The sequence below is a fragment of the Cajanus cajan genome, chromosome 1 (genome assembly GCF_000230855.2).
Source record: "Cajanus cajan strain Asha chromosome 1, NIPB_CcT2T_4, whole genome shotgun sequence".
Lineage (NCBI taxonomy): Eukaryota > Viridiplantae > Streptophyta > Magnoliopsida > Fabales > Fabaceae > Cajanus > Cajanus cajan.
Window position 1 is genome coordinate 12,688,407 of NC_138517.1, and position 25,149 is coordinate 12,713,555.

At 29.7% G+C, this 25,149-nt stretch overlaps 2 protein-coding genes and 1 non-coding gene across 3 annotated transcripts; 2 read left to right on the forward strand and 1 right to left on the reverse strand.

The window, feature by feature from the left end:
* The first annotated feature begins 2,734 nt into the window (after positions 1-2,734).
* Positions 2,735-9,272, forward strand: LOC109804566 (putative methyltransferase PMT16). Its single transcript, XM_020366420.3, has 6 exons — positions 2,735-3,495; positions 5,708-5,918; positions 6,541-6,841; positions 7,645-8,037; positions 8,139-8,216; positions 8,815-9,272. The coding sequence occupies exons 1-6, from the start codon at positions 2,866-2,868 to the stop codon at positions 9,044-9,046; spliced, it is 1,845 nt and encodes a 614-aa protein (XP_020222009.2). The 5' UTR covers positions 2,735-2,865; the 3' UTR covers positions 9,047-9,272.
* TRNAV-UAC (transfer RNA valine (anticodon UAC)) lies at positions 3,598-3,670 on the reverse strand. Its single transcript has one exon. It is a non-coding gene; the product is annotated as a tRNA-Val (tRNA).
* A 7,876-nt stretch (positions 9,273-17,148) lies between the features above and the next one.
* LOC109803725 (stamen-specific protein FIL1) lies at positions 17,149-18,089 on the forward strand. Its single transcript, XM_020365409.3, has 2 exons — positions 17,149-17,500; positions 17,884-18,089. Exons 1-2 carry the CDS (start codon positions 17,221-17,223, stop codon positions 17,892-17,894), a joined length of 291 nt encoding a protein of 96 aa, XP_020220998.1. The 5' UTR covers positions 17,149-17,220; the 3' UTR covers positions 17,895-18,089.
* The last annotated feature ends 7,060 nt before the right edge of the window (positions 18,090-25,149 follow it).

The following is a 25,149-nucleotide window of genomic DNA, read 5'->3' on the forward strand; positions in this document are numbered from 1 at the left end:
CACTTTAACAACTCATATCATCATAATATCAACTCATCAACACATGCGTTGTCACGCATTTCAACTCAGAGATCTCCTAACAACATGAGCAGTCTAAGTGATTTCCATCTTATTGAACCAACCCAATCGTTTTCACACCCAAAGCGTCAGCTCGATCACAACAAAATGGGATACCAATCTCTCCTCTGGTTTCTCAGGTTTCATCACTTACACTAGAAAATTATGGTTCCACCGTTAGGAGTAATACAGCTGGGTATAGACTTACCACAATCTTAACATGCATTACCAAGTCAGATATGGAATTCGCCCATTGATTATCCTCAAGGAACCATGCAACTTTTCTAGGTACTTGGTTAAGGGTTGTAGCCCTCGACCTCCTACCTTACTCAACCACTAACTAAGGATTTGGAGGAGACTCAACACACCTCGAAACCTACTCCAATAGACACAACTACTCAAGGAGGGTTTTCCAAACAGTGGCCTACCCGAGCACCACTCCAAGATATCCTATGTGAGATCTTCAATTTTCAAAATAATTTTCTCTCCTCAAACCCTAAGTTACGCCCATCATGCTATAATGTTACACCGCATTCTTAGCATCCACACCCCACCATACATCTACTATATACATTACATCCAGTCAATGCATAAAGAGATCAATACCATCAATCATGTGCAACATACCAATGCTTAACATCTTAACCAAGAATAGAATACCAATGCCTAACAATTTATACAATAATAACATATCAATGCTTAACATCTCAACGAAGAACAACATATCAATGCTTAACAATTTATACAATAATAGCATATCAATGCTCTCACCATTTCAAGTGCACAAGGATAACATTACAATGCTTATTATCATCATCCTATAACATACAACATGCAATAGACACAATCATTCTATTCATGTTGACCAATTTCACCCATCATACAACATGTGTCACATGTAATTTATCAAAATCACATATTTTTATACTAACAACCTTCACATAAAACAACCTATAGGGAGTTCTACTACAATCACTCTCATCCTTATCTCATATGAAATAAAAAAACATTTTCTACAACTTTCATGAAGAACTCAGTTTCTAACTCCCTCATCTATCACGTTAAAACTTATAAAAACCGCAACCGTTAATGCTGACAATTTGACCTTTTCTCACTAAAAAGGTCATAACGGGAGCTCTAGACCTCCTTTTTGGGTGATTCCAGCGCCATTAGAAAGCTAACATCCAAGGCTACAACTTTCATGAAGACCTTAAGACCAAATTCGGTCATCTACCCTCACCGCTGCAGCACTCAAATCAGCACTAGATTTTTGCCAGCTTAGTTTCCTTTCCACGGCCATGGCTGCAAGTTTCTGTCACTCCATTTTCCAGCATGGCCATGGCTGTGAATCCACGACCATGGTTGTGAGTTTTTGCCTCCACATTTTTCCCCACGGCCATGGTTGTGAGTTTTTGCCTCCACATTTTTCCCCATGGCCATGGCTGTGAATTCACGGCCATGGCTATGAGTTTCTACTAGTTCATTTTTCCTCCACGGTCATGGCTGTAAGTCTCAGAATTTCTGAAATTCTATGGTTTTCACCTTCGATCCTCTCCTTATCTTCACCAATCTTCCCCCTAAACATGATCTACACCCATGATTACTACTACACTCGTTCAAGCAACCCAGAAACCACGAAAACTTTGACATGCATGCATCAACATTCATGATCTCCCATTTTTACCCAACACATTCAAGAACACCATAGCCCAACAACATGCAACCCACCCAACTCAACTACTCAGCTCCCAAATCACACCTTAGATGATGATCCAACCACATGCAACCCAAAAGGTACAACAAATTCGAGTTCTAGCTTCCCTTATCTCGAAAAGGAGTGAACAATGAACTTCGAGCTACTCCGATGTTGAAGAAGAAGAAAAAGATGGAATGAGAATCTGACTCCGAGCTTCAAAGCTCCTTAGCGCACCAATTGCTCAGTAACCTTAAGAATCAACAAGAAATGAAAGAGGTTTGGAAGAAGGAAATGGAAAAAAGAGAGGGAATGAGAAAGAAAGGAAAAATGAGAGGGGGGAGAAGGCTACAGGTCTCACACTTAGAATTTTTAAAGTTTGAAGATCAACTATAATACCAATTAAACTAATGTATGTTGATAAAAAAAAAAACATATATTTAATGCTTTTAAATTTTATTCTCTCTTTTTTTTTTCTCTTTATTTTTTTTTATTTCAATTCTTATCCAAATAAATAGTTATTATAAAGAAGATGAAAATGTCAAAGTTTTTTTTATAACTATATTATTAATATGAAATTATCGATTATATAATTTTGTTAAAGAATTTGAATGAGTATTTTTAGAAGAAAAAAATGTTTTTTCTTTATATTTTTTAATTCATAAATTTGAACCAAGAGAATTGAGTGTAGTTGGCACTTAGCATTTTCCAATTTCCAGGGATAGCAGTGAATCCGGCGTTAGAAAAACACAACCTGGTTTCGAAAAATAATCCGGTAGTTTTGAAGAATACGATGTCTAACCAGTTTTCATATAATATATATAATTAAGTATCATTAATTTTTAAAAAGTAAATTAAATATTATGAATATATATTATATAATGATTGATTAAGATTTAGGATTAGGAGTAAGATGATGAAGAAGTATTATATGTATGTATGTAGTAGTGAGTTGCGATTGGTGGGTGTGGAAAGGGGGTCCCAGTGTTGTGTAAGTATGTAGTATATGACACACACGACCACTCCCTTTCTTACAAATTCTAACACTTAAACCCCTTTCTCCACCAATCCCCTCACACTCTCAGTCTGACACCACCACCACCACCACCACCACCATGCCTGCCGCCGCCAAACCCACCAAGCCCTGCAAAAAGACAAACCTCTACACCCTCCTCGCCCTCCTCTGCACCCTCTCCTACCTCCTCGGCGCATACCAACAACCCACCACCACCACCAAAACCACACCCACACCATGCCCTCACAACCCCACGCTCACCACCCACCTAGACTTCTCCTCTCACCACAACGCCACCGCCGCCAACCTCCCTCCCTCCGCCGCCAGCCCCCGCTTCCCCCCCTGCCGCGCCTCGCTCACCGAGTACACGCCCTGCGAGGACCACGCGCGCTCCCTCCGCTACTCGCGCCACAGAATGGTGTACCGCGAGCGCCACTGCCCGGGGACGGCGGAGGCCCTGAAGTGCCGCGTCCCCGCGCCCCACGGCTACCGCAACCCCTTCCCGTGGCCGGCCAGCAGGGACGTCGCCTGGTACGCCAACGTCCCCCACCGCCAGCTCACCGTCGAGAAGGCCGTCCAGAACTGGATCCGCTACGACGGCGACCGCTTCCACTTCCCCGGCGGCGGAACCATGTTCCCCGACGGCGCCGATAACTACATCGACGACATTGCTCGCTTGGTTAACCTCCGAGACGGTTCCGTCCGTACCGCGGTGGATACTGGCTGTGGGGTACCTACGCTTTTCTTTTCCTTTTTTAATATTTTTGTTTTCAGTTTTAATTTTAAATTAAAAAAAAAGGAGATGAAAATGGATTTTGTGTGTTAATATTAATGTTGCTGCCCAGGATCGATCTGGGGACCTTTAGTGTGTAAGACTAACGTGATAACCACTACACCACAGCAACCCACATTATTCTTATTACTTCTTATTACTAATGTAAAACAAAAAACACAAAAATCGTTTTTATTTGGAAAATGAAGGGGTCTCTTCACTCTTGAGCGTCTTTGTCCTTCTTCCTGTTTTTACTTTTGGTACAATAATCATGCTGTTTCCACCGTGTCGGGCCCCACTTTTCAAAAGTTTTTTTTTTTTTTTTTATAGTAAGTTAATGTAAAGTTTAATTTGTATGGAACTTTAGTATAAAATTTTTAAGCTTTTTCTATGGTCAAATTTTTACACTTTTAGATAATAATATATTACTTTTATGTGACTTATTTTTTTACAAAAGTTATTGTTACACATGATAATATTTATTGGGATTTATCCTATGCCACATCACGTCATGACTTGACGATATGTTAAGCTATAATAAAATGGGTTCTTTATCTTTTGACATTACTAAACGGTTAAGTAATTTATTCAATTTCACATTCGTGTTAATTGTTTTAAGTCTTGATGAAAAGGTCTTTAGGAGCTGTTGTTCGTAACTTTAGAAGATGGTTAAGTAGAGGAGTGAGTGTGAGTGATTAAGTGAGGAAGAGAATGGTGGAAATGGTTTAGATTCGAAAATTGAGATTGAAAGAGAGAGTTTGTCTTGGTCTGGGGACGGGTTTTTGGTAACGAGGCCTCTAATTTGTTCGTTTCTCTCATGCCAAACTTTCGTCTTTAATTCTTTCAAATGGATCCAAACCAAGTGAAAATGCCTGTCTGCCCTTCACCCAAAAGAGTAATGATTCTCTCATGGATTTTCTCTATCAAAATCCTCGGGACCCATGTCAGAATCAATTAAATTTTCACATAATATACATAAATGTGTGTATTAATGAAGTCAAATCTTAGTTGCAACCAACTACATACCCAAGTTTTATCTATTAAATTTAGGAATATTTATGTCAAAAATTAAATTAAAAACAATTCGTGTTCTTGAGACAGTTAAATTCTTCAAAGGACTTTTAAAATTCTCATACTAGATATAAAAATTTAACTTGTAATTTTTATAAACATACCAAATGGACGTTCATTTGATAGTTTAAATTTTAGAATATTTAATTTTTAATATGATGCTAGAATTGTACTAATTAGGTTTTTAGCCATCAGATTTGTTGCAGTAAGAAAATCAATTTATTGTTGTTAGAAATAAAAGTTAAATTATAACATGTCTTAAAAATAGTTCAATACATTGTCCGTGTTCGTTTTATCATGAATACATTGATCCGTGGTCTATGTTTGTTTCTTTTGCTTAATTCGGTGCATCGATTAAAATAGAATATGAAAATTACAAAAGCATGGAAGGCTTTCTCCTGACACTGCATTTGTCTTTGCATTTGAGCGGCGCCTAGAAATCTGCGACGCAACCCATACAACCATATGGTATCATGACATGACCATGTCTATGGATTAAATATAGAAAGGGTACTCGAGATTCCATCCATAATTTTTTTTTCTCTTTCTGTAATGTCTAAATTCAAAAATAAAAAAATAAAGAAAGAACCAAAGTCCATATTGAAATGAAGAAATGAACCGGGCCAGTTGGAATGTGCTTCCCGGGGTAAAATGTTTACAAACAGCATTTGTACTACAACTAGATTCCAAAGTATATATTATATATATTGTTATTTGTGATTGTGATTGTGATCTTTCATCCCGTTTAACTATACTTTGGTGGGAAAGGGAATTAAATAACATAAAGGAATGGCCTAAACCTATGGTTGATTATTTGTAATATACTAGTTTACTTTTTTTGTCTTTCCCCCCTAACGAGGCATTTGTCTGGTCGGTCACAAACAACCTGTGATTTTCTTAATGTAGCTTTTCGATTAATGTATAGAATGATACATAATAATGTTTGATTATGCTATCCTTCCATGTTATTGTTGGTAGATTACATTAAATGTGATGTCCCGATGACATCTTGGGAAGATTACTTACTAGATTTGATTGATGAATTGTGCAATAGTAGGGAAATCTTGAAAGTTATCTTAGTTAAAGTTTGGTGATGCAGGTTGCTAGTTGGGGTGCGTATCTTCTGTCACGTGAGATCATAACAATGTCAATTGCACCAAGGGACACCCACGAAGCACAAGTTCAGTTTGCTCTTGAAAGAGGGGTTCCTGCAATTATTGGGGTCCTAGCCTCTAAGAGGTTGCCTTTCCCTTCAAGAGCTTTTGACATGGCACACTGTTCTCGCTGCCTCATTCCATGGGCTGAATATGGTAATACTTTACTTTCATCATAAGAAAAATTGAATAAAAAGAAGGTTTAGTTTAATAGGTTTTTGAGTTTATAAATTTTCATTATGTCACAACTTTCTAAGTATGTTATGTTATGTCACGAATGTTACATATTTAAATTTAAAATACATAGTAAATAATATAAACACCTCTAGAGTTTTGTTTTTTTTTTAAGTGTACTTACACTTCTTACTTTTTTTACCCTTACACTAATTCTTTAATTGTATGAGAAACATTATCTTGATACCCCTAGACATTATATTAACAATCCTTAATTGTTTAAAGAATATTGCACCCAGACCTTTTTATTAAAGTTGCTATAATCCTTAAAAAATAAATAAGTTGTATGGTGTAATTTATTCTTAAATATTTGTCACTTAATCATTAAATGGTGATAGACATTATTTTAAAAAATATTCAAAGAACTAAGAGTTCTTCTTTTAATGTAGAAGTAAAAGGAAAAGGTATGAAAGGAAATTTGATGAAAGCTCAAGGGTGTGGGTGTTGTGTAATTCACTCTATATTTAAAGCTATAATGAATGAAGCTTGATGATTCATCATTAACTTGCTTATTTTATAATTTTCACTTGTTTTGTTGATTTAGATGGGCTTTATTTAAATGAAATTGATCGAATTCTACGGCCTGGTGGGTATTGGATTCTATCTGGGCCACCAATCCGGTGGAGAAAACATTGGAAAGGATGGGAAAGAACACAGGAGGATTTGAATGCAGAGCAGACCAAAATTGAGAATGTAGCTAAAAGCCTGTGCTGGAACAAGCTAGTGGAGAAAGATGACATAGCCATTTGGCAGAAAGCAAAAAACCATTTGGATTGCAAAGCCAAATCTAAGCTCACTCAAAACAGACCTTTCTGCAAGCCACAGAGTAACCCTGACAAAGCCTGGTATGTGCTTCATTTTCCCATTATCCTTGCCATTCTTTTTCAAGTAAATATTTCCATTTGTTTAGTATTTTTCCTTAAATTTGAGAATCTTCCCATCAAAAATCAATTATCTCTTAACATGTTACACAAAATTATTTTCTAATTATTCTAATTATTATTGTTAGTAAAAATATCATATTAAAATAATTTTATTAGTGATTATCAGCCCATGTTAGTAATTTTATTAGTGATATTGAGGGACTAATAAACTTTTTTGAAATTAGGAGACTTAAAAGATTAATTTTAAATTTGAAGAATGATTAACAAATTTATTTTATAAATTTAATATTAAATATATTTAAGCTTAGAAAAAATAGTCCATGTTCACACATAGATTAAGAGTTTTTATACCAATAAGTTGTTGATCTGAAAGATAATAATATCCTTTTAAATAATGTCTCAAAATTGAGTCTTCTGAATAAAAAAAAATGTGATTAAAAAGAGAGATCTAGTCACTCACCCAGAAAGAAATAAATACTTTTTATCAATTACATGAATTTGTTTAAATAGAGAATTTTATATTTGACTTGTATGATAAATTTGTTAACTCTTATGATAAGTTAATAACTACTTTAAGGGTCATACTTACCATAAATTTGAATTAATTGATGACATTCTAAAAAGTTTAACACGGAGAATCCATAAATATTAAATTCTTTAAAATGCATAGTTTTAAACTATAAGGCCTTTTGATAATACTGAATGAAATTATTGCAACTTATTGAGCTATTTAACTTTACTTATTAATTTTGTTCGCTTTTCAGGTACACAGATATGCAAACATGTTTGAGTCCTCTGCCTGAAGTGTCCAACAAAGAAGAAACTGCAGGTGGGGCATTGAAAAAATGGCCTGCCAGACTAAAAGCAACACCACCAAGGATTTCTAAGGGGACCATAAAGGGGGTCACTTCCGAAACTTTCTCAACAGATAATGAGCTGTGGAAGAAAAGGATATCATATTACAAGAAGGTTAATAATCAACTAGGAAAAGCTGGGAGATACCGCAACCTTTTGGACATGAATGCTTACTTGGGTGGATTTGCTGCTGCACTAATAGATTCTCCTGTTTGGGTCATGAATGTGGTTCCTGTGCAGGCCAAGGTTGACACACTTGGTGCAATATATGAAAGGGGGTTGATTGGAACATACCATAATTGGTTAGCTCAGTATTCTCTTGTGGTCTTTGTTTGATTAAATTATCTCCCTCTTTTTTTTAACTCTGAAGTTAAAATGTTTGTGGTCATCGATTATGTTTCAGGTGTGAAGCAATGTCTACTTATCCTAGAACATATGACTTAATTCATGGTGATTCAGTTTTCAGCCTCTACAATGACAGGTATACATTTATTTTATGTTGCATGTTTTAGTTTGCAAGATTATTTCCAACAAAATTTGAATATTTAGATTTGTTTCAGCTATCAAGTCAAACTTGAATGTTTTAGTAAACTCCAATGTAATCCTAATTTTCTGAATGAAAAGGATTTCAATAAGGTTTGTTTTAGTATACGGGTTTAGTCTCCCCACAGCGTAGCAAATCAAAGATTAAATTTCTGCAAAAAAAAGAAAAAGAAAAAAAAAAGTATTCACATGTCCTACAGTGTCTCAAACATGATTACTTAAAAGGACACTTGTGGGGAAAGAAAGAAAGAAAGTGTAATAAAAAAAAGCTATATTGAAAGATGTTTTGTAAAGTTAAGATTAAAGTGAGGGTTTTGTGAATTAAAGTAATTAAATGTTTACAATCTCGTACTATAAAGTAGGGGTTTATTGTCAAAAGTTTCATATACATTAGATATAAGCAAAAGTAGACTTTTCTATATACTATGGTGATAGTTACAATCTTAGAAGTGCATTTCATGATTTGAAATCTAAGATTATGTTGTTTAAAGTATTCTGATTCATTAGAATCTTATAAATCTGCTCATGCGTTGTAGATGTGAATTGGAAGACATTTTGTTAGAAATGGATAGGATTCTTAGACCTGAAGGAAGTGTGATCATACGAGATGATGTTGATATATTGGTGAAGGTTAAGAGTATAGTCAATGGCATGGATTGGGAGAGTCAAATCGTGGATCATGAAGATGGGCCTCTTGAAAGAGAGAAACTTTTATTTGCTGTGAAGAATTATTGGACATCTCCAGCCACTTCCGACAATAATAGTTAAATACACTTTTAGTCTTTTAGAGGCCCCTTTATTTAAGTTTTTTCTCTTTTGCTACTTTAGTTTTTTTTTTTTTTTTTTTTTAGTTTGTTAATTGTTATTCTTTTGTATTTTTACTTTCATTATTTTTTCTTTTGGGGCTAGTACAAGCAAATTTTGTTGATTGCAAATTCAGTTTTAACTGCTAAAAAATTATGGGTTATCGAAGTGCTTTTCATTGGCATTGTCATACTATCTCAGTTCTTTTAAACATAAGTTTAAGGTTTTTATATATGAATTGAGAAATGCAATAATTTTTTTGTCTTTTGAAGTTTTTTATTATATATTTTTTCATTTTTATTTTATAATAAATACATAAGTTAAATGTGTGAATTAAATAAAAGTTAGGTGTCCAGTGAAAGTCACGTTTCTTGACTATAGTTATCAGTTTTGAGACATTATGTATACTATGTCCATAAAAAAATTAAGTTGGGTAAAAAAAATAAGAGTATAATTGATAAGTATTAGTATTATCTTAAATTAAAAAAAACAAATAAATGAAAACAAATTCTAAAATCAGCCAAGAAATTAAAAAAAAAATGAGGGAGTATCTAACTACTGTTAAAATTATAATTTACATATAACAAATACTAAATATAATTAGTTCTAACTCATTTTGCATGTCTTCAATTATGTCACTCAATCCAAATTGTGGGGACATATGATCTCAAAAGAGGTAAATCAATCATATTTCCATTTGCCTACTGTAATGCATTCAAGGCTAAAAATCCAGTATCATACAAAAGCATATTTTGAACCTTTAAATATATGCATATCATAATAAATGGTTTGGACTGGTTGCCTTTAATGACAATGAAAAGTTTAACTAGGATTATTTTTAATATTACAAGACAGTCCTAGGATAAAATGTTATATGTCGGCAAACAGTTTATAGTTTTTTGTTTGTCGGAATTACAATGAACACATTATTTCAATTAATTTTTCATTAATAAGTTGATTTTAATGGTTCAAATAATAATAGATAGTTTAATTATTACTACCAAAAATAAATATTTAATTCACATAAGTAATTAAATTAATTAATTTTAAGTAATAAAAATGACATCATAATTTGAAATGCTATTTTAAAAATATTTTTAAATTAAATAATATAAATGATAGTTATATTTAATTTTCAATTAATTAGTATGACTATAGTGTTAGTAATGTAATAAATATATTTATTTTCATGAAAAGTAGTAAATAACTCAGACTCATAATAAATTAAAAATACAAAAATATTAATTAATATATTTAAAAATAATTAGTACGGTTAAGAATACAGATTATAATTTTATAATTAAAAGTAACACTCTTATTTGTTTCTAAAATATAAAAATCAAAGATATTATTAGATAGAAAGAAGTTATGACAAAAAAAAAATGGGAATCTAATACCAAATTATTAATATATAATTTTTTTTTGTAATTTTTAAAATACACTCCATCTCTCTCCTTTAATTTCATATAACTTATGCTATTTTATATTTCTCTATCTCTTCTCTTTCTCTTTGATTATTATAAAAATTATTATGAAAATTCACTACACCAAAAGTGGCAATAGATAGCACTATTTAGATAGCGCTTAATTAATAAGTGTTGTGTTTTAAAACATAAAACATTAAAAGAACGTTTAATTAAATAAGCGTCATAATAAGGTTTTATATAGAGAGCGCTTATTAAAAAATGCTATCTTTGTATTATTTTATTTATGAAAAAATATGTTATTTTAATTATATTGATATTTTTGCCTTTTGGTTATAGTGTCCGAAGCAATCAAATGGCAACGATTGTGGATATTACATTTGTCGGTATATGAAGGAAATTATCACCTATTGTGAAGGGGGGCAATTCCAAAAGATGTATAAAATATATTAGTTTCTTATAATTCCTTTTATGTATAACCTCAGTTGGTTTATTTTATTTTATTTTATTTTTTTTCAGTACTTCCCTAGATGCAGCGTGCAACGATTTTCTAATGATCAAATCACAGAAGTTAGAGAAGATTGGTGTTTATATGTCATTAAAAAATGCTTGTAGGTTAGTATGTTCTGCTATAGCATTTTTAGGCCATGCCACTTTTCTTTTATGCTATTTTTTTAATCTTTATACATTTTCTTTTATATTGTATCTAGTTGGTGACTTATAATTTTTCTTTTCTTTGCAGAACTAATGGGCTGTGGAATATTCTAAGAGCGAGAACTACATGATATTGGACAAGCATTGATTATATGTTACTTTCAAGTTAATGTCATCAAATAACTAAATGTAATATGTTAGGTCTATATACATTTCCTTTTTTTTATTTGAGTCTAAGACTAGGAGTTGCATGGTAATAAACAAGCATTGATTGTGTTTAAATATATGTAACTATTATTGCAACAAACTAAATGTAATACATGTTTGGTTTATATAAACTAATCTTTTAATTTTAATGTATACATTATACATTATATTTTTGAATCAAATTTGGCTACATTGTTGATTGATTGTTATAGTTCTATGTCTTGGGATTTATTTTTGCATGCATAGCAAAATCAACAAGTGTCAATGATGAAAAAAAATTATTAAAAAAAAATTAAACATATAGATAGCATTTATATAAGGAAGCGCTTTCTATTGGCTAGAATATAGAAAACGTTTTTGCTACAGACACTTTCTATAAGATAAACCAAAGACAACGCTTTAACATAAAGTGTTGTCTATACATTCAAAGATAGAGAGCACTTCTTTTTAAAAGCGTCATCTAAGTACTTAAACATAGATAGCGCACTTAAAAGGAAGTGCTTTCTATTTGCATATACATAGATAGCATTGTTTTAGAAGCGCTATCTATTAATAGATGTAATATCCTAATGTTTTTAGATAACAATATTCTCAACATTATTATTAAGTGTACTGAAATTTTAGTTATGATAATATATATATATATATATATATATAGATATAGATATATATATATATATAAGAGAATAAGTATAATATTTTCACTATAAATATATATATATAAAAGTTTTATTATAACATTTTTAGTGAAATAAAATTATAAAATATTTATAATTATTATGATTCAATTAATAAAATAAATAAATAAAATAGTGTTTTATTTTATTAAATTTTATGTTCAGTAAAATATATATATATATATATATACATACATATATATATATATATGTGTGTGTGTGTGTGTGTGTGTATGCGCTAACTAATTATATTATAAATATTACCTACTAAAAATAACTTATTATAAATTTGCATGATATTATAGACATATAAAATAAAATAGTTCAGTGATTTCAGTAGTTGTGCTTAAGGACAACATGCGCTGGGTCCTGGGTTCAAATCCTACCATGGCCTTATATATTTTTATATAAATAATTAAAAAAAAAAGTAATGTGCAGGTGCAGCGAATATATATATATATATATATATATATAAGCAATTAGGAAAAAGGGAATGTGAATGTGTCGAGATAAGAATCACAATTACGGGGATAAGAATGTAAGGGGGAACTCTTTAATTTTATATACTCCTATGTTTATTTATTTATGTTATTTTTATCTAGTGAGGTGCCCCTAACCTCACTTATTTTCTTATTCTATGATTATTTTTATCCATAATAATTATTAATATGTTCATATTTTATATTGTTTAATTATTTTATAATAATTATCATTGTCATTTAATTAACTGGTACTCTTAATATATTTTATTTAAGTATATGTTATTTAATTAAAGCTTAAATGATGATAAATTCTCAAATTTATTTAGCGTGATTGTTTTTATGATTAATTATAATATAATTTTGTTAAAATGTCTTTGACTCATTTTAAAGAAAAATATTACTCTATGGCCATAGAAGATAAAATTTGAATTATTTGTAGCTGGAGGTTTGACCTTGGGAATTTAAATGAGTAAGAAGTTATGATTAAAAATTCTTGCACTGGTTGATATTATAATGCTCATTTATCATGACTAGTCACTGCAAATGTAATTCAAATTTTATATATATTGTTTAATATTAACTATTGCTACGCGCTTTATGATTATAAATATTTCTTTGAAAAATGTTCTCACTCCTTATGTTTTTTATGTAATATAATAATTAAATAAATAGATGGATCTACCAATTCTACCGGGTCCTTTCTCTTCCGTTATCACAGCAGTTTTTCCGTGTACCAGTTGGGCCATGGACGCATCTGCCAATGCAGTTACCTTCCAAGGAATAGGATTATCATCTTTTATGTTTTCACCAACCCAACAAAACCCCGTTATCATAGATGGACAAATTGTAGTCACCTTTTATCTTCCTCCAACCAATCATGTTAACCCAATAGTGAACTTATATCAACCTGATATGTAGACATTATATAATTAGTTAGGAATTAAGTAGATTATAAGAATGTCCATTATTTTTTTTCCTTTTTCTTTTGTACAAAATATGATGCATATATAAAAAAATAAAAAAAACTATATGTAAGCCAGGGTATGAAAAATAAAATTTTGGTTTATGTATAATGATATTAATTATATAAAGTATATTATAATTATATTAAAGTTATTATTAACACGACTAGACGTTACATTTTAATGGTATTAGAGCAACGTTCCATGTGTAACTTGGGGAAATGTGCTAACCATGTTTCTAGTATAATAAACTAATCTATAAATTTCAGATGGTCGAAAGGAGAAATACAGAACTGACTGAGGCTGTGCAGGCTATTAGAGACATGGCTGCCGCCTTATTAAGGAATCAACGATCGGAAGGAATGGGGGAGTCACAAGGACTGGTAGAATTTAGAAGTAATAAACCTTCCCAATTTGACAGAGGGTATAATCCTGAAAAGGCTGAATTATGGATTAAAGAAATAGAAAAGATATTTCGAGCCATGAACTGTCTTGATAACCAAAAAGTAAATTATGCAGTATTTATGTTAGTAGGAGAAGCAGAATATTGGTGGGATAGTACTAGGAGACTATTAGAAGGAGGAGGAATAATTATTACATGGGAAGTATTCAGAGCTAAATTTTTTGAAAAATATTTTCCTAATGATGTTAGGAGGGCTAAGGAAATAGAATTTATGCAATTAAAACAAGGGAACATGACAGTGGGAGAATATGCTTCTAAGTTTGAGAAATTGGGAAAATACTCTACTTTCTTTTATCACCCTGATGAGAGAATGAAGTGTATTAAATTTGAGGATGGACTTAGACCAGAATTAAGAAAGGAAGTAGGGATATTAGAAATCTCTGATTTTCCCACATTAATATACAAGTGTCGATTTCTGGAAGGTTTTGATCATAATAAGGACAATAGACCAAAATCCTTTGGCCCTCAGTTTAATAAAAAAAGGAATAATGAAGGAAAACCTTATGATCGACCTCAATGGAAAACCCAATCTTCTCAATTTACAGGAAATTCCAGTAGACCCATGAATAATCAAGCTAAGTGTCTTAAGTGTGGACAGGGTCATTATACTAAAGACTGTCATCTCAAAGGACCTGTTTGTTTCAAGTATGGAAAGCCGGGTCATGTGTTTTCGGAGTGTGGACAATCAAAGGCGCACACGAATACCTCTGGAACCAAACCGAGACTTCCTACAACTGGGAGAGTTTATACCATAACTGGAACTGAAGCTGCTCAAAACAACAATCTAATACAAGGTACATGTTTCATTAAAGGCAAAACTTTAAATGTACTGTATGATTCAGGCGCAACTCATTCTTTTATCTCTAATGATTGTGTTCAACACCTCCAATTACCAATTTCTTCTTTAAAGAATAATCTAATTGTTTCAACCCCTACAAACAAATCTGTAATTGCCAATAGAGTTTGTTCAGACTGTCCTATTTTTATTGGTGATAAAAAATTTCTTGTAAGTTTGATCTGCTTACCTTTATCACAATTAGATGTGATTTTAGGTATGGACTGGTTATCTTCCAACCATGTTCTTCTCAATTGTGCAGGAAAGTCTGTAATATTTTCTGATTCTAAGGAGCTATTGATTTCATTATCCAAACCAATAAGCAAGTTTTCTTGGGGTAAAGTCTGTAATATTTTCTGATTCTAAGGACCTATAAATTGCATGTCTTTAATTATGTCACTCAATCCGAATTGTGGGGACATATGATCTCAAAAGAGGTAAATCAATCATATTTCCATTTGCCTACTGTAATGCATTCAAGGCTAAAAATCCAGTATCCTACAAAAGCATATTTTGAACCTTTAAATATATGCATATCATAATAAATGGTTTGGACTGGTTGCCTTTAATGACAATGAAAAGTTTAACTAGGATTATTTTTAATATTACAAGTAGGATGGCAACGGGGCGGGTCGAGTACAGGTTTTATGATAGTCGTCTTCGTCCTCGTCATATCTGTACCTGTACTTACCGGGTATGTGATTTTCATCCTCATTCCCGTTCTCGTAGGGTATCGGGTATACCTGTACCCGTACTCGTATCCGTAAAAATTTTTTTTAAATATATAATATTTTTAAATTTTTTTTTATTATATTATAATTATAATTAGATTATTTTTTTATCTCATATTTTAATCAAGAAATTTCTTAATAATTATACAACTATAAATATTTTACATTATAATAAATAATTACACATAATAAAATATTAAAATTTTTTAATATAATTAAATCAGGTACGAGTACGGGTACGGGGCGGGTATGTATATACCCATACCGTACCCGTATCCGGTTTAATTTATCAGGTTTTACCGTACCCGTACCCAGTCAAACCGGATATTCCCCGTCAAAGTCGGGACAGGTTCAGGTATTACCCACATGTACGAGTTTATTTATCATCCCTAATTACAAGATAGTCCAAGGATAAAATGTTATATGTCGGCAAATTTTTCTGTTTGTCGGAATTACAATGAACACATTGTTTGAATTTTTCATTAATAAGTTGATTTTAATGGTTCAAATAATAATAGATAGTTTAATTATTACTACCAAAAATAAATATTTAATTCACATAAGTAATTAAATTAATTAATTTTAAGTAACAAAAATAACGTCATAATTTGAAATATTATTTTAAAAATATTTTTAAATTAAATAATATTATATTTAATTTTCAATTAATTAGTATGACTATAGTGTTAGTAATGTAATAAATATATTTATTTTCATGAAAAGTAGTAAATAACTCAGACTCATAATAAATTAAAAATACAAAAATATTAATTAATATATTTAAAAATAATTAGTACGGTTAAGAATACAGATTATAATTTTATAATTAAAAGTAACACTCTTATTTGTTTCTAAAATATAAAAATCAAAGATATTATTAGATAGAAAGAAGTTATGACAAAAAAAATGGGAATCTAATACCAAATTATTAATATATGATTTTTTTTGTAATATTTTTAAAATACACTCCATCTCTCTCCTTTAATTTCATATAACTTATGCTATTTTATATTTCTCGATCTCTTCTCTTTCTATTTGATTATTATAAAAATTATTGTGAAAATTTTAAGGAAGAAAAATATATTGCTTGGTCACAAATTATGTTTGAATAATTTTTAATACATATTTAGTAAAATACAAAAAAGATAAAATAATTAAGTTTCTCCCTTAAGTTAAATTAATTGATATATAAATTAATTTATAATAGTTATCATTTAACTTTTTCAAAAATTGATTTTGGCTTAAACATAAATTAATCATAACTTAGAAGAAATTAAATTCTTTTATATCTTCTTTTTTTCTATATATATTTATTTTAAAAAAAATCATTCGAGCATAACTTTGCATAAACTTTATTCAAACCTATGTTTTATACACTCATACCCAAAGTATAAGAGCAAATGTGTGCACTCATATCACCTCATAATATCAGACTTCAAAGAAAGTGAAGATAAGCATTATGCCAAGGAAGAGAGGAAAAACGATTGAACTCACATGATCATCCTCATGTAACAGTTTGCATCCAACACCAAAGTTGTGACCTAAAAACTCATAGTAGGTGACTCACGAAATGAACGAGCCATGCATTGATCACTACCAAACTTCATCATATAAATAGGGACACTACACATCCAAACCATACACAGCAAGAGTATAGTAAACAAATTATAACGACAAGTTGTTTGAATTAACTAAAGTCATAAATGGCTTCATCAGGAAAGTCTCTCTTAGTTTCTGCAGTGTTGCTGGTCTTGGTTGTGGCACATGGGACCCACATGGCTAGGGCACAGAGCGGTGCCTGCTCAAACGAGCTAGCTAACCTGAATGTTTGTGCACCCTTTGTGGTGCCTGGTGCAGCCAACACAAACCCTAATGCTGCATGCTGCAATGCACTTCATTCCGTGGACCGTGATTGCCTATGCAACACCATTAGGGTCGCTTCTCAACTCCCTTCTCAGTGTCAACTACCACCACTTGCTTGTGGTAAGTTTCTCGCTTCATTGATCCTCGGTTTAATTACTCATTTGTTTCTTATATGTTTGCGTCTCAACTTTTGTTTTAGAATCTATTTAAATAAGAATAGTTGAATTTTTGAGAGTTTATTGAAATTCTTCTAAATTTGCATTTAAATAGACTTTTAGTTTCTATACTTAAAAAATTTAGGTTTTAGATTTTACACGAACAAACTTTATGTTTTAGTAGTGTAAATGTATAGATATAAAGACTAAAATGAAAGATGGTGGAGTTTATGATTAGATAATTAGTTGAACTTTTTTTCTTTTACATTGTCTACCAAGTTTTTTTTCTTCTTTCTTTCTTAATTTTAATCTTGTTGAACATGATTACTCATGAATCTTGTTTTACAGGCACAAATTAATGCTTGTTATGAAGTGGATGCTACAAGATCATGAATAATGTTGAAACCATCCTCTTGGTTTCTCTTTTGTTTTGCTTTTAATTTGACTTTGTCACTTGGTTTCTATGTCTTTGAAGAAACCATACAATGTTATGTATGACAAAAGGAAGTGAATGCGAGTGAAATAAAGATGGAAGTTTCCTTTGTTTTTGGAAAGGCATATGTATTTAGTGTTCTCTAATAATTAAGTTTTACTTTTACTATTCGTTTTTGGTTATTAATAGTTAATTATTTAAACTAATTTATGGTTAAATATCTTTGGTCAAAATATCCTCTTTTCAGTGAAAAAATTAAAGCATCTTAATCAAATAAATAAATGTCTTATTTTAATTTATTGTTTTACCTAAGTGAATGGACAAATGATACATGTGTTGTGGACTTATAGTTTTAAGCTAATGAAATAAAATGAAACGAATTTTTAAATTAAAAAATGAATTATAATGTACAAAATTTGCAGGTTTCACATGTAGAACATTAATGAGGGAGGAAAATGAAAGTATATATTTTTTCCTTTTTTATGGTAACAACGTTACATGTACAGGGTAGCAACCATTTGTGTGATTACCTTTGGGTTTCATACTTGTATTGAATTTTAATATTACCATCTTAGGTGAACTTATTATTTGAGTAATTCTATGAATTATATAACAATTTTTTTAAAGATAGAAAAGATTATAAAAATAATTATTAATATAAAAAAATTATTATCATATAATGACATGTACTTTATAGTGACATAATATTTGTCATTAAAAATTACTTTTATCTACATAATAGATATAATATATATATTGATATATTGCTATAAAGTGTATGTATATGTTATAGTGACATATTACACATACAATATGTTATTAAATTTCATTTAAAATTAATACTAAAATTATATGTAATTATGTGTCAAATAGATATATCTACATATATTGTATCTGTAGTGACACTTTTTTATATGTCACTGTATGTAACATTTCTTGTAATGCAATGTAGATCAAACTTAGCCTTTATGCTTCTAACTATTCTAATTCATTCCTCTCAATCATTAGACAAATAATCTTAGTGGTTAATTATATAGTGAATTTGATATTGGATATATAAGAAAAATATATTTTTGTGCCAAACTAATTATACAATTTTTCATAGCTGATAATTTTATTATATATATATATATATATATATATATATATATATATTATGATTCAATATTTAACTACTCATTAAGAGCTTGCAAGTAGGGGTGTTCATGGATCGGTTTTTTCAAAAAAAACCGATCCAAACCGAACTGAACTGTTTTATAAAAATGGATCGGTTAACCGATCCATTTTTTATAAAGTGGATCGGTTTGGTTTTTTTAAAATATGGATCAGTTTTTTTGAAATTGGATCGGTTCGGTGCGGTGCAGTTATCCACTTTTTTACTCATATATGGATCGGGTTTTTTAGAAAACCTAACTGAACCGAACCGATCCACTTTGTAAAAATGGATCGGATAACTAAACCGGTTTTATAAAATGGTTCGGTTCGGATTTTTTTTTAAAATAGATCAGATTTTTCAATATGGATCGGATCGGTTATGGAGCGCTTCGGATCAATTTGGATTTTTTGCACACCCCTACTTGCAAGGAGTATTTGGTCCAATTTGAATTTGGACATAATGTAGTGTCACTGTGTCAGCCTGCCTTTGTGTTGGGCCAAGTGAAGGAGTACATTTTTGAGCCCGGTAGATGAAAACTTTGGCCAATACAGGGTGATGCTGTGATTAAGTCTTGCCCCCAAATGTATTTTATATACCAAAAGAAAATGGGTATTTTCTGTGTTATAATTTATGAGTAGCTTAATAAGATTCGTTTGATTATCATACAACAGTTTTTTTTCTCAAAAGAAAAGAGAAACATATATTTTGTTGCCGTCAAATTAATTAGACACAATAGAAATAAATTGTAAAATATCGATCACTATCCGAAAACTTTTCTTTTTGGAACGTATTCTGCAAATTTACTAACATTTCATAATTAGTGAATGAAAAAGGAGTCATTCTTAGTGTGGGTTTATCATGAGTTGACTCAAGATCAAATATGATTCTCAAATATCCAAAGTCTAGAAAATAAAAAGCGTTTCTTAATTTTAGTGTTCTCTAAAAATTTTAAAGACTTTGAATATGCGTAGATAAACTTTTTTAAAAGTATATTAAGAATTAAAAAATAAGAAAGAAAATTAAATAAATTTTTCTAAAAGCTAAAATTAACTCATAATACACAAACTAATTTGTAAATGTTTTCTTTTATTAGTTTCTTTAAAATATATTTTATAACTTGTATATGTTAATTTTAGTTTATGAAAAATATTTCATTTTTTTTCCTTAAAAGTATATAAAGAAGCTTATTCAAATTAACGTACTCCTGTTTAAACTCGTGAATTTTGTCTTAAATACTTAGTTTTGTCCAATTTTAACTTGATCATTAGTTAGATCATGACCAGATAAAGTCTGAGTATTCCAAACAAATGGACCGACCAAAATGTTGGATTTGATTAACGTGAAGTTCAGCTAAGCTATGACTTGAGCATCCTTACATTCTTGAACTACTCTACATACTAGTATATAGGAAAGGTTAAAACTATAGGCCACATGTAGTTAAAAGAAATAAGAATGAAGGAAATGTTATTAAAAAAAAAAAGGGAACTTGTTTGAACATCAATAATAGTCTTATTTCATTTGAATACACTACAATATACAAAGAGTGTCATTATTATAATATATAAATATAATATATATAAGTATATATCTATTTGTTATATAGTCACACATTATTTTAGTGTTGAATTTAAATTAGATTTAATAACATATTTTATGTGTCATTATAGTTTATACCCACACTTTTTAACAATATACCAACATATATTATATTTATTGCGTAGGTAAAAGTAGTAGTGATATGATTTTCAACATACATGTAATTTAACAAAACTGATATTAAATGTTTAAAATTAACTGTGAATTATATTGAAAATCTCAATATATCTAAAAAGCTCATTTATATTAAAATGAATTTATATCTCATTATAGAGTAAAGAGTGTATAATTTAAAATAAAGAGGGCAAACATAATTTAATTATTTTTAAAATATTATCGTATTTTACACTTAGAAAAACAAAAAACAAAAATGATAAAAAAAATCAAGTGAAACATGTTTCCTCATATTTATCCTATTGCGGTCATTAATTGACCATTTGCTTGCGGAAATTAGGGAGCTCTACGTATTTCATCCAAATTCCAAAGTTGTGCACCAGGACTATTACTAGAGTCTAATTTTTTTTCAATTACTTTATTATTTATAGATTTCGTTGGTAATTAATTCTTATATTGAATTTCACTGGTCATTTTTAATAGAGTTTTTTAATTATATATTTTTTTTATTCATAAAATTTGAGTACAAAATTTTACTTAAAGAAATGGAATATAGTATTATTTAACAATTGGTTAATTTTGAATATCTTTTATTTATGCGTAGTTTGGATTACTTATGATATGTGGGTCCAACTGTTCACCTAGGCCAACAGCCCCTATGACAATTGAGAAGTGCAGTGAATTGAGTTCCATGAAAATAGTAAAATTTTACTAATTCTGAGTGGCTAGTTTGTCATTAAAGTCCACTCTTTTCAAATAAATGTTTTCACCTTCTTTCCACCCTTGAATACTAATGTTTGAACCTCCATTTGGAATATTCGCATTAATTTCTACGATATAGACGCACTAGTGACATAAATCTTTACCAAACTTTTTCATTCTAAGAAAACACTTTCTATTCATTGTCTAAGGATGTTTATGATCTGTCGCGTTCACTAATCTGGCTCGATCCAAATATATTTTTTACGGTTTCGAATTTAAGAAATTATATTTAATATATTTCAAGAATATATATAAATTCGAATTATACTTTTGCCCGTTTGAATCCGTTCTAATATTATATATTTTTTAGAAATGTATTTTAAAATAATTATGTATTATAATAATATAATTTTTTGACTTTATAAATATTGTTTTAATTAACGTAACATAATATTTATATAGGTAAATTCATTTCATCATGCCCCATAAACATCTCTATCATTAACAATGATCATAGAGGAATTCATTTATATAAGATAGTGGGATTTATATATATGTTAGACATTCTTCAAATTTAAAATATTATGGGTTCAACATTCTTCAAATTTAATGAAGAGTGTTTGTTGAAAATTTAAATTATGCAATAACTAGAGATTAATGCTATCATCCTCTCATGGTAGACGAAAATTAATTAGAACATACAATGAGCTAGGTAAGACAAAATATTGTACCTTGAAAAACAAATGCTGTATCAAACATATTTATTAATATCCCAAAGCGGTTTATTTGATTTTTTTTATAGTAGTGTATTTTTTCTTTCTAGCAAAATTGTTGTACCTTTTCATTTCCTAGTCTGAAATGGGTGAACAGTTTAGTTGAATTATAATTGAGACTGTACCAATACGTGTTTATGTTTCAGTCATGCTCACCTAAACTATCTACTTTTTCATTAAAAAGTAATCACCTATTTTTATTTTATTTTTATAATGGACCAAAAACAAGTTGGTATAAAAAAGTTAATACCCATACCCAATTCGTATATTTCAGTGCATATCTATAAAAAAAAATACCTTAATAAAAGAATGTGTTGTTGTTTTTTTGTTCCTTCTTGTGAGTATCTTAAAGGTTATTTAAAGAATCTATAGTATAGGCCCATGTTCACTTTGAGGTTTGAATGAAAATCGAAAGGAGTGAAATGAGATACACGTTAGTACTATTTTACTACTTTTCATAGCGTACGAACGGCTAACCAAAAGCTGCATCAATCTAAATTCGCAAACCCTATGTTTGTTTAGGTAAATAAAGAATGTAGGATATATAGGATAAAGGAAATAAAAATTGGGTACAAATAGTTCACTTCATTCATTTGATATATGATAGAAACTAAAAATGAAAGGTTTTTTTTTAAGTAGAAATCAAACCAAGAAAGAAAAAAAAGGCTTTATCACGACGGGGGAAATCTACTTTGATTTAAATATTCTTTCATAAATTTGTCCTTTAGATAAAAACATTCCATTTTAATTTTTTATATATTGTTTTTGTTTCTTTCATTTTAATCTTTTGTATATATCATTTTTTTTTCTTTTAAGAACTTTTGTGAGCAAAATAGTTTTACTTTTTCATAAATTTGAAATTGGAAAGATTAATTTCTCTTGTTTGGTTTGTCATTAAAAAAAATATTCTTAAGAAATATAGTTTGGTGAAAATGTTTTTTATATAAATTTTTCATCAAATTGTTTTTATGAGGGTAGATGGAAATCTAACATTCTTGAGTAAAGAAAATGATTTACTACCATAAAAATATTACACTAGCTTAATTTGCATAGTTAATGAGATAAAAACATACTCTCAAATAATGTGACGATCTATCAGATCACTACACTTAATACGGTTCAGTTATTATGTAGTGAAATAGACAACAACTTGCATAGGATTATTATATGCAACAACTATATAGGAAATCATATAAACTATACATGTATAGGGTAGAAAATAAACTGATAAATATAAAAACCCTTATGGTTATATACCAGTGTTTTAAAACCCGGACCGACCCGGCCGGTTGGACCGGGAACCGGTAGTCTAGCCGGTTCGAATTTGAAGTTGGATCGGTTATGCAGTCGACCCGTTTCAAACCGGATTGAACCGGTCAATTTTCCGGTTCAACCGGTGAACCGGTGGGTCAAACCGGTTCAACCACTTTTTTTTATTTTTTTTAAAATTTTTTTAAGGGACCATAAATCACAAGAATAATAATGAAAATTGAATCTCTTAATGAAAAAGCAAGGAGTCTTATTAAATATAACAATGACTACTTGTTCTAATATATTTGTTTGCAATATATACAACTTAAATAACTTTTATAGTATATTATTAATTTTAAATTATATATTTAATAATGCAATATCTATGTAAATATTACATATATTATTTTGTGACATTAATTGCAAGCATATTATATATGTACATATTATTTATATTTTTAATTTGTATTAATATACCGTTTAACATGTAATTTTTTTATGTATTTTTTTACAAAATAAAAATAAAAATAATTTTAAATAAGATAGAAAAATTGAAATTTAAAATAAGATATGAATTTATTAAAATTTATAAGTATAAAATATATTTAATATAAATATTTTTTAATAAAAATCGAGTCATGCGGTTCAACTAGTGACCCACCGGTTCAACCTTTGACCCACTGACCCAGTACCTTAACCGGTTCGATGACCGGTCCGGTTTTTAAAACTATGTTATATACATGTCATGTACACATATACAATCTACATCACTACATAATTGTACACAAAATAAACTCTACTCGTCGGTCAACTGACTATACAAGACCTAGCTATTGTTGGGTGACCTCTACAGAATGAGTCACCATTAGTATGACTCGCCACCGAGGCATTCAACAAATCCTGTTAATCCTAATCTACTTTTATACCAATGTACCATCATATATAGCAATTCCCACAATAAAGAAAAAATTTTCCTTCTACTAAACGCTCTTAGTCTCTATTGTCTATTTGTTAAATAGAAGATGGATCAAGGGGTAAACATAGACCTTGACTCCCCCTTTTCCTTGACTCTTTGAGAAAATAAATTATGATAAAATATATTTATTATAATAAATATATAAATTATTTATAAAAAAATTAACTAGTTCTTTAATCGATCTTTTAATTTGTTTGAGGTTAACTCTTATTGGTTTAATTGTTATAATTGATAGATCACTTTTAGGTAAGTATAGATCATGAAAATAAACTTAAAAATGAGATGAAAGATTAATGTTTAATTAATTGTTTGATCTTATATTTAGTGATTTATTAAAAGTTGATGTATAGAATATGTTTGACAAGACATTTAAGAAGTTTATAAACTCTTTTCATTAGTTTATAAACTAATATGACTAAAATAAACTTTTTTAGCACTAGAGTTTATATGAGCTTATAACTCGTTTTCATAAGCTAGTTAAGTAGTTTATAATTTATAAGTCCTTAACTTTTTTTTTGTCTCTTTTAATTCACATTAATTTATTTTAAATCATTTTCATCTTTTTTGATTTAAAAACTATTTTGTTTATTATATCATTCTCTTGCTCTTATTA